Source organism: Rhododendron vialii, chromosome 7a, assembly GCF_030253575.1.
Source record: "Rhododendron vialii isolate Sample 1 chromosome 7a, ASM3025357v1".
Lineage (NCBI taxonomy): Eukaryota > Viridiplantae > Streptophyta > Magnoliopsida > Ericales > Ericaceae > Rhododendron > Rhododendron vialii.
Genome location: NC_080563.1, coordinates 1,731,852 through 1,742,400, shown reverse-complemented (window position 1 = coordinate 1,742,400; position 10,549 = coordinate 1,731,852). Strand labels below are relative to the sequence as shown.

The 10,549-nt window shown below is 39.9% G+C and overlaps 3 protein-coding genes across 4 annotated transcripts in view; 2 read left to right on the top strand and 1 right to left on the bottom strand.

Moving 5' to 3' along the window:
- LOC131333240 (uncharacterized) overlaps positions 1–10,549 on the bottom strand; it is an 89,359-nt gene that overhangs the window by 19,342 nt on the left and 59,468 nt on the right. The window lies entirely within an intron of this gene.
- Positions 1,109–5,523, top strand: LOC131333241 (uncharacterized). The gene is made up of 2 exons (XM_058367670.1): positions 1,109–1,332; positions 5,224–5,523. Exons 1-2 carry the CDS (start codon positions 1,219–1,221, stop codon positions 5,344–5,346), a joined length of 237 nt encoding a protein of 78 aa, XP_058223653.1. The 5' UTR covers positions 1,109–1,218; the 3' UTR covers positions 5,347–5,523.
- Positions 7,211–10,439, top strand: LOC131333235 (voltage-dependent chloride channel 1, chloroplastic). Its single transcript, XM_058367660.1, has 4 exons — positions 7,211–8,018; positions 9,115–9,282; positions 9,472–9,678; positions 10,047–10,439. Exons 1-4 carry the CDS (start codon positions 7,332–7,334, stop codon positions 10,221–10,223), a joined length of 1,239 nt encoding a protein of 412 aa, XP_058223643.1. The 5' UTR covers positions 7,211–7,331; the 3' UTR covers positions 10,224–10,439.

Below are 10,549 nucleotides of genomic sequence, written 5' to 3'. Positions count from 1 at the left end.
AGCACTTGCTTGCTTGTTAAAAGTTAATTTAAGTTCGATTTTATAGAGAAAAAAAACACAAACAGACAAAAACATTAACATTTTTAATGCTGGTTGAGCTTTCAAACAAAGCTCAAGCAAACTTCTCCTCAATTTGTTTTTGTTTGGCTTTTGTATAAAAATCCAAACTACTCGAGTCAAGCTCAGCTCGTGTTCGGTAAAATTAAAGCTCGTTTGAAATCAACTCGTTTCCTAAATAAGTTAATTCAAACATATTTGAAAACTCGTTAAGTTTCAAACCAAATTTTAATCAGTAAATCTGTCCACACATATAAATCTGTGCACAGATTTTGTTGTGGGGCCCACCACGAGTCCCACACAGATGATCCAAACCGTTCATTAAATGTAAAACATTTTTTCAAGGGTTCCCGTTAAAAGTAGCTCAATCCAATACCTATAGGTACTTGATCTAATCATCTAATTTTTTATTACCCAAAAATTTGAATGAAAATTTAGATGATTTGATCGAGCACCTATAGGTATTAGATTGAGCTTATTTTTTACGAAAACCCTTAAAAAAATATTTTACATCTAATGAACGGCTCGAATCATTTGTGTGAGATCCATGATGGATCCCACAACAAAATCTATGCACAAATGTATGTGTGGTTAGCAGGGTTCAATTTGAATAACCACTTGCTGAGCTCTTCCAACCCGTTTATCACCCCCTAACTTCATTTCGATATCAGTCGTATTAGGGGTAAAATGAAACTTTATAACTTTCGAGGGGGCAGAGTGATAAATAGAGTGACAAAATTGCATATACTTCTTCCAAGCCCTCCAACAATGATAGACTATTTGCAGTCTTGTATTTTCTCTCTTGACCCATTATATTTCGGTAAATAGTTATTGAAAATCATACATAATATTTCAGTAAATAGCTGTTGAAAACAAAATTATATTTCGGTAACTACATGTCGAAAATATGTTAAATCTTCGGTAAACAACTGCCGAACATATATTATTTTCAGTAAATAGCTATTGAAAAAAATATTATACTTTAATAATTGTATAGGTATGTTGAAAATGTATCTCAATGTCGGTAGCTAACTGTTAAGTATGATTGAAAATTTTTGTCATGCTGGCTGTGAACAGTCGGCCCCCTCCAACAAACTGTATCATCTTCATTTTTCTCGTGTGAAATCCCTCTCTCTCTATCTCCCCGTCAGTCGTCAAAAAATGAACCCTAGAACCGACAAGCTTGTGAGAAGGACAACCATGGTGGCCACCGTAACTGCTTCTTATTTCCTTCTCACCGCTGACTACGGCCCCGAGCCCAATGTCCTCGATCCTGTAAGTATACACTCGTAGTCTCATTTCTCTATTTCAGTCATGTACTTTTATTCATGTGTATTTATTCTTTACTTCTTTGAAGTTCCTGGAGTATAAGTTGCCTGTACAGTACTTGAGTAGTTTTTTTTTTTTTCGTGAGATAACTCCGTATAAATTGCTGGTACATGTATAATCTATCCTTTTCCTGTAAACTAGACACCCGGGCACACGCAATACATGTGCAAGAAAATCTTCAATTGATATTGATCTCTAATGAAATTTGAGATGCGAAAGTAGAAAAGAGGGAAGAAGAAAATTAGGTTTAAGGTTTTTTTGGGCAGTAGAGGGGTAGTTTAAAAAATTAGAATGTGACCAGCCTCAAACTCATGTTCACACCGGAAAGGGGTGTTAATAGTAGTAGATAATAGATATACGTGGTATAACTTATTTATGCCAGTTAAGTGTTTTTCTGGTGATTTACCGTATTTAGTTGCGATTTATGTTCCTTGCATCATGCTTGTTTCTATCTCACAAATTGTATGTTTATGTTTATGCTTATTCGTAATTTTAATTTTATGTTTTTGTCTTCCATTTTTTTTGTTGGGGTTCTTGGTATGTGCTAATAGTGCAATGGTGGAGATGGATGGCACTTCTCCTGATTTCGTATTCTTAAATTTCAATTGACAAAGTAGTTCGTCCATTTGGCTGGATTTTCTTCTCTCTCATTGTCGTCCTGAATTTTCCAATGGTTTATTGAGCATAAATCTAGCACCTTCAAAACTGTTGATGATTTACAGTAAGGCGTGTAGGATATCAACGTGGGTAATGAGGTCGTCATGAATGAGTTATTAGGACAACTTTTTTCTGGCCAAGTGAATAATAACTGAAAACTAGGAGATTGGTAATGTTCAACGTTTCCCTTGAACTTGGTGTAGATTGCGCTTACATTTAAGCGTTATCTGTCGTTTAGAGCTTATGGAAGCAATTTTTATGTACATCCATAGCAGATGTTGCTAGAGAAGGCAATCCAGTTGGGGATTTAAATCAGTTCTACCCAGAATATATCCCTGCGTGCAAGTACCTCATTGCCAAAAATACTGGAATTATTACTCTTGAAGCATTTTATGCACCCTATCACATTGTTCGGTCATCCGGCTGGAGTCATAGGTTAGGGTAAATAGTTTCAGGAACACTGATGTCGAATGCTGCTGTAAGATTATTCCAGGATCTTATTGATTGCATCATATGGTTTCTGTTGCTCATTGCTTAAGATTCTATTTTTGTGTCGCTCAGGCGTAAAATATGGGCGCTAGACTTTGCAATGGTTTTTGAAACAACAAAAGAAAGTCTCCTTCAACGACATACTTAGTGTACTTTCTCATGATCTATTTTAATCCAGAAGTGTACTTTTCTCATATAAATAGAGCAGTCATCCCCTTGGTCTATTAAGTTATTGCTGCTTATTCTTAAAGACAAAGGGCTAATCGAAAATGGTTGTGAATCACTGACTACTTCTTTCTTTCTTATACTGTAAAGCTTCACTAAAAAAGAGTTGAGTCTTACCATAGCTAGGAAGCCATTTTGCTAAGAGAGACAAGGTCTCTTGTTCACTATGTTTGCAGGGATGAGTTTATAAGGAGATATCATTTTCTTAGAGCTATCTTTTTCTTTTTCTTTTTTTTTCTTTTTTTCTTGTGTATCTGTATATTGTTGTTCGCTCCTTTTATGTATAGATTGTTGTTAAACAAAATGTTGATTTTGCAGCGACTAAGTATATGAAATATGATCTAGTAAAAAGGAAGGGGAGGTGTTTAGCTAGTCTGCTCTAATCCTCGCAAATAGCGGAGGTTTTCTTTCCCAACTCAGGATACACATTTGGGCTGGCTCTGGGTGGGTTCCTTATGATAGTACATTATTTCTTAAAAAAATTTACCTTCCTAATGTTCAAGACTAGAACCTGGACTCAACATCTAATTCCCATTTTTGAGTAATCAACTCCACCAAAGATTTAGGGTGTGTTCCACCTTTAGAAAAAGTTCTTTTTTTTTTGTCAAAAAGAAGGCCGGTTCCAGATATATGTGCCTTCCCCATTTTTTAAAATGTTCGACCAAAACGACGTCGTTTTGGTCTTTGGTCCCCACAGTCCCCGAGTGAAATGACAATACTGCCCTTGCCCCATTTATCTCCTAGGGCTTCCAGTGTACGACACAATAACCTCCTCATCTCATCTCCGCAGCCCTCCCTAGTCCCCTTTCTCATCAGTCCGATCATCTCCAACATAAATTGGGAGCACATCATCACAGCCCTCCCTCGTCCCATTTTGTTGGCAACCCAACCTTGGCTTCCATTTTAACAGCCCGCCTGGGGATTCTAACGGCGGACAAGAAGTCGCCGTTGAACGGGGCCTCTGTGGCTCTGTGAGTGTGGAATTTGGCTGTGATTACTCGAGTGGATAGGGGTAGTCTGGAGTGGAATGTGATTGGGGTTTGTTGTAGAGCTGCTGCCGTTTTGGGGGGGAGAGAGAGAGGAGAGAGGAGGAGGAGGAGGACGAGGAGAGAGAGAGAAGCGAGAGGGAGGGTCTGGGATTCTCTGGGTATGAAAGAAGAGGGAGGGGAGAAAGCCAGGGGTAAAGTTTGGGGAATTTGAATTTGTAGGAGGGGCAATATGGTCATTACGACAATAACCTTTTTAAAAAAGAACAACTTTTTAAAGGAAAGTGGAACGGAGGTTATTTTTTTGTACTGTTCATTACCGAAAAGAGAACTTTTGTAAAAAGAAGCCAAACTGGAACGGCCCCTTACCGGTTTTGATAAGCTTGTACTTTTGGATCTGAACTCCAAACCCACTCCCCCCCTCCCCCTCCAATACGTACATCAATTGACTAACTCACTTGGTGTTCTAAATGCAACTGATTTGAGGATTAGGATATTTGCTAAATTCACATAGGGAAAAAAATAGCTGATATGACCTTTAGTTTCGCTTGGATTGATCTTCAGTTTTCACTCTTACCTGTCACCACCTTTTTGCTTTCAATTTCCATGATTAAGCTGATTACTTGGGGATCAGAAGGAAGCAGATTTTTTCGAATTATCTCCAGCTTCCCTGGCAGCAAGGGATAAATGCAGACATACAGAACGCCAACTGAACTGATCTCTCCCGGGCAGCCATCCTCACCTTCCTCTGGCTTATCACCAACACTTAATTGTTAATGCATCCGATTCAACGCGGAGCGAGGCAGAGATGACATAAGTGACATATGGAGTATTCCCTAAATTTATCTTCCATTGGCAGGACCATGGGTTCATGGTAGTGTTGGTCTTCTGGTCTTGAATAACCAGCATAATTACTATCAGGGAGACAAGACCATCTTTATATGCATTACATGCAATAGCTGAAAGCATTAGGGACGTAGGGCGCTAGTCAAGGCTTCATGTGTTGCGACTTAAGATTTATCTTCGGTAGATATTCCGAGTTCTTCCCTTACTGCATTCCCTTCTGAGAATTCTTTTCTATCGGAATGGTACACTTCATAGACACTCCAGTTATCATTACTATTTGGTAATATCAAGAAATTCAAGACTGAATGCAGTGCTCAACCCCTCTATTAGTTCAACACTAAAGGCTAGTATTTAGTAGGTTCTGGTTGCATTGTTGCTTGATGGATACTTGAAACTAACATGAGACAGGTAATGAGAAGTTTTTTTTTCTTTTGAAAATACCAGATTTCAACATCATGCACAATAGGGCTTGCACTTACTCCGATTTTGATTCTTTGATTCTAATAGGGATGAGTTCTAGTTTCAGTTACTCTTGCATGATAGGGATTAGTAAACTTGTTTAGTAGGTTGTTGACTTGATTCTGACACTGTTGGATTGTCACACGAGGGTTAAACTACTTTTTCATTCGTGCAGATTAAGAACGCGATACAATCAGCAGAGCGTTCTGCGAAAGAGTTCATCTTTGGACCAAAGAAAAGGCTTGGTGAAAGTAAGACGGGGAAGCTGGCCTCCAATGGTGCAAAGGATCCTCCATAGTCTCTCCTATATCTGACACTGAATGACACAGCATGTTTTGTAAGAAGGTTCTTTTATGAAGAATTGTGTTTTGAACACACCAATGAATCTTCCCTTCTGGGAAAATGTTGTACATGCACAGAGTTTGATCCTTTGCGTGAATTGCAGTAATAAAAAGTGAGTATGTTAGTCTTGAAACATCGAATGGCATGTACATATGGTTGTTTCCTTTGCTTAATATTTTTCATATCGAGGATCTGTTGAGAGATGGTAAGCATATCATACAACTGCAGACTATTGGGCTAGCAAAACAAATGAAATTTTAGGACAGAAGGTCCCTCTTATGTTTCTTCGGTGTGTTCAGTTGAAGTTTGGGCGATGTCGATGGTAGATGCTTTCAATGGTTGTAGTCTGGCTGTTTAAACGGTTGAACCTGATTTGTGCTTGTAATACTAATGCCAGACACCACAACTTATGTACCATACCAACTAAAACCCCGAGATTCCCAGAACACAATTTACGACATGCACAAGAATATTGCGATTTTTTAACGTTTGTCTAATATTCTTGCATGAAATACCTACCCGTGTATTAAGGTGGAGTTTGGACTAAATTAACTTATTCAGACAATATTTTATTGTCGTTGTTAGTGTACGCTTTTATTGCTAATCAAAATATTTGACTTTCTAAAATCAAATGTACGATAGAAATCTTAAATAACAAGATAATTTGGGATTATGTGTTCAAAGCTATTTTTGTCTCTATTAAACTCTTTACAACTTTTAACGCATAACTATTTAGAAGGCAAAAATAAACAAAATATAATAATTTACAACAAACCTCGCTGAATTACAAACGTAGTCTTGGCACAAAATTATTTTCATCAAGGCTCCGTTTGTTTGAACGTAAAATATTTTCAGTTAAAATGTTTTATTTATTTTTCGGTGTTTGATTGTGTAAAAAATGATGAAAGCATTTTACATGTACATCATTTTTTATTAATTGGATGAAAATGACTTACCCTTAAATCTTCCGTCAGTTATTTACCGAAATGAACCCGCTGTCTTTTACTGCAATTCTCACCGCTCAGTGCCTTCTTCTGCAATTCTCACCGCTCAGTTTTCTCGATCGTCAGTCCTGACCCACGTTCAATTCCAATATTCTCATATCTCTCCACCGTTGAAGCCCCCCTCCCCCTTACACTATTTGTCGATTTCTGAAAATATTTTCAAGTGCCAACCAAACACCGAAAAATTAAAGTTTGAAGTTTGTTTTCTGAAAAAATATTTTACATCGAAACAAACGGATCCCAAATACTCAATTACTCATGAAGCAATGTTTATATCATATGCGCATAAGAGGGTTGATATGATACATAAAATTGGTCCATGAAATTGTTCATAAAAGGGAAATCAATGGACACTTTCGTGGACCCTTTTCATGAGACCCGGGGTGCTGTAGTGCACTCCCGCACTACACGTGTAGTGCGACTAATCCGGCCGTTCATCTCGGCAATGGACTACTCGGATTTTCATCTGAACAATGGATGGCTAGAATTTGTAAGAGTTCGGATTCCAAGCCGTCCGCGCCGAAATAGACGATCGGATTGGCTGCACTACACGGTATAACATGTAGTGCGGTGGATGCACTACAGCCCCTCCCATTCCCTTTTCAAGAGTGAATCGGAGTTATTGATTTTTCTTTCATGGACCATTTTCACGTAACATTTTCCCTTTTGTTACTAACGTGGACAAAAGTTATCCAAGTCAAGGCGTATATTCTTTTTCATGCATATCACTATATTTAATTTGAATATATGTGTAAAAACCTGAATCACAAATTAACCGTCGCTAACTACCCATCCACTCTCTCTCTCTTCCCCCCACTTCAACTCTTCTCTCACTCTCTCTGTCCACCCAAATCAATGTTCCCTCTCTCCCCTCCGTCTCCCTCCCTCTCTCCCCCACCCCTCCCCCAAACCCTAACCCTAACCCTAATTCCTCCCAATGACAAAACCCACCACACCCACCACCAGTTTCTCCCCCTCTTCCCATTCTACCCTCAGACCCATCTTCAAGTTACACCCAGTACCCCCTCCTTCCACCCCCACCAAACCCTCCCTCAAGATCCTCTGCTCTCAAAACCCACCACCCGCAAACCCTAACCCTCCTCCCAACCAAACCCTAACCCTAGTCTCAATCCTCAGCGCAATACCCAACTGGGCTGACACCATACAAGAGAGGGGCATGAGGCAGAACCGGACCTTGTACAACCACGAAAACTGGGTCCAGCACAGAAGCTCTTATCGCCACATCCGCCATTTCCTTTCGAGCCTCTCGTCGCGGGTGATCCTCTCTCTTATTCCTCCAGTAATCGCTTTCACTTCGTTTGCCGTGCTCATCGCCGGTTACAATTCGGCGGTTTTCGTGCATTGGTTGCCGGAGTTTTTCCCGACGCTTAGGGCATCGTCGTTGCCCTATCAGTTGACAGCGCCCGCGTTGGCACTGTTGCTGGTGTTTAGGACGGAGGCGTCGTATTCGAGGTTTGAGGAAGGGAGGAAGGCTTGGACTATGGTGGTTGCAGGGACTAATGATTTTGCAAGGCAGGTGATTGCCAGTGTGGAAGGGTCTAGTGAGAAATCGTTAAAGAAGGCAATTTTGCAGTATATCATGGCGTTTCCGGTTTCCTTAAAGGTATGTGGGTTTTCACCTAGTATTGTTTGTGTTTTTCAATTGGATCTGGCTTCTCAGTCCAACTGCAGAGAAGCCGATGCAGTTGAATTTCTTCATCTTGACAATTAATGGTCTAGATTGCAGATACTATCCTAAATGTAAGACTTAAAAATACTTTTGCACGACTGGGATCATGCGAATTGTACTCTGCATGCAACTTTTGGACCGCAAACAAGCCGGTTTTGTTTAATTTCCGAAAAAAGTAAAGATACTGGGGGGTGTTTTCTGATGTGATTATGAAAATTTACATATGAGGGAACCATATGGCTATTTTTCGTAATAAAGTTTTTCTTTTCTACTAGCCAAAATGGGGAAAGGATAAGTTTTATGGCGTCATGTAATGGGTATTTCTGGATGCTATGACTTGATGCGAAATTGGATGCTATGACTTGTAAAACCACCCACACGCGGTGGGACTTTTGGTTCGGTCCCGACATAGTTGTGGTGGGGTCCCCGACAGATAGTGGTGTGGTGTGACGGGGTAATACTCCCTGGCGGGGGTGATGGGGTTGTACCAAAAAAAGAAGTGAATTTGGAGAAGGTTTTTTCTTTTTTCCCCTTTTGTATGGAAATAAGAGCAAGGATTAAGGAATTCAGATGTTTAGTGGGCAGTGAGTCTGATGAAATGGTATGGCATTTAGCATTATTTAACTGACAAGTAAGTGACTGCATAGACTTCAGGGTGTTGTGCAGAAGCTACGCTTAAGTCCCTGATGAAATTCCTAATTAGTAGGACAGGTGAAAGTTGAGCTGTTATGCCTTAGTGCAATTAGGTTATCTAATTACATTTAAGGTGTGAAGTCCAAGAGCCTAGTCTCCTAGTATGACATTGGCTTCGATGTTCTTCTTGGAGAGTGTCTTATATGGTATATGCAGGTCTTTCCTTTCATTAAATTTCACTCTTAGTGGTTTTAAGGGTACAATATCATCACTAAGCAGTAGTCACACGGAAAAAGGAGATACTGCCTATTTTGTAGTTTTAGCTTAAATTCACAGGTTATTGATTATTGCATTTCCCATTTGATGTTAACAAGTACTGACCTTTAATGTGATGCAGTGCCATTTGATTTATGGCTCAGACATGGAGCGGGACCTCGAAAATTTGCTCGAAGCTGATGATCTAGCAGTAGTTCTCAGTTCAAAGCATCGCCCTCGCTGTATCATTGAGTTCATCTCCCAAGGCCTCCAGATGCTACATTTGGAGGAGTCTAAGCGAAATCTGTTGGTAAATTATTTCTTACGTATGTTTATACTCGAATCCGTGTTGATGTATCTAGAGCAATCAAAAGTGTTCCAATTGTCTTCTTATCACTCTATCCGTTGCATGTTCCATATCAATCTGCTAGCTTGGGGCACAGGGAATAAAGCAATCACACTACTCTCACTCTTATTTGATATCTGCATCATTTTGCAGGAGTCAAAAATCTCTTGTTTTCATGAAGGTATCGGTGTTTGTGAACAGCTCATGGGCATACCAATCCCTCTCTCGTACACTCGCTTGACCTCAAGGTTTTTGGTTCTTTGGCATCTCACTCTTCCCATTATTCTTTGGGAGGATTGCAACTGGATTGTGGTTCCTGCTACTTTCATTAGTGCTGCTTCATTGTTCTGCATCGAAGAGGTAATCCACCCACCCACCCCCCCCGCACACACAAAAACACGCACGCCCAAAAAAACACTGAGGAATCCACCAAGCTCTAATGGCTCACTAGGTTTAACCTTTAAACTCTGCTGCTGGAGTATTTGAAATTTGTTCAGTTGTATGTCGTGTCAAAATTCTTCAAGACATGGGAGTCCTATCAGATGTCTATATTACAATCACTTCCGTTTTCGCCTTTTGCTCATAATAACTGCCTTATATCTTGTATGCTTTTTTTCCTTTCTGATAATTTGACTAACTTGCACTACTGTGCACCAGAAGGAATATAAAAATTCTGTGAGTATAGTTGTGGACTTGTGGTCAGTAACCCTGTGATCCATTTTTTGCAGGTGGGTGTTCTCATTGAGGAGCCCTTTCCAATGCTAGCCCTCGATGAGCTGTGTAAAGTGGTTCACAACAACATACGGGAATCAATCGCCTCTGAGAAATTGATTCAAGTGCAACTTAATGCGAAAAGAAAGAGCCCTGCGACTGAGCACTCCCCAAATGGTCGGCCGACTTCTTAGGGGGACAGAAAAACTCAACTTCAAGGATCTTCGCACATTCACTGTTGAACATGTCTTTGTATTTTGCCCATAGAAGTTTGAGTTTCCATGCCCGGATAATCAAAAGTAGGCATCGTAGTTAGAAACATAGATCTAAGTAAATACGAGTTTGTAAAGTTGAACTGGTTTACTATTGAGGGGATTCCACATCCGGTGCTTATCTGTGTGTATATGTAAGAATCTTGCTAAATAAAAATGCACCATTACTTTTCTTGACTTGGATGTTCAGCTTGAAACTCTACAGGCCGTTTGGTGATAGGGTGCTTTAGCTCTTAGCTGGTTTTACG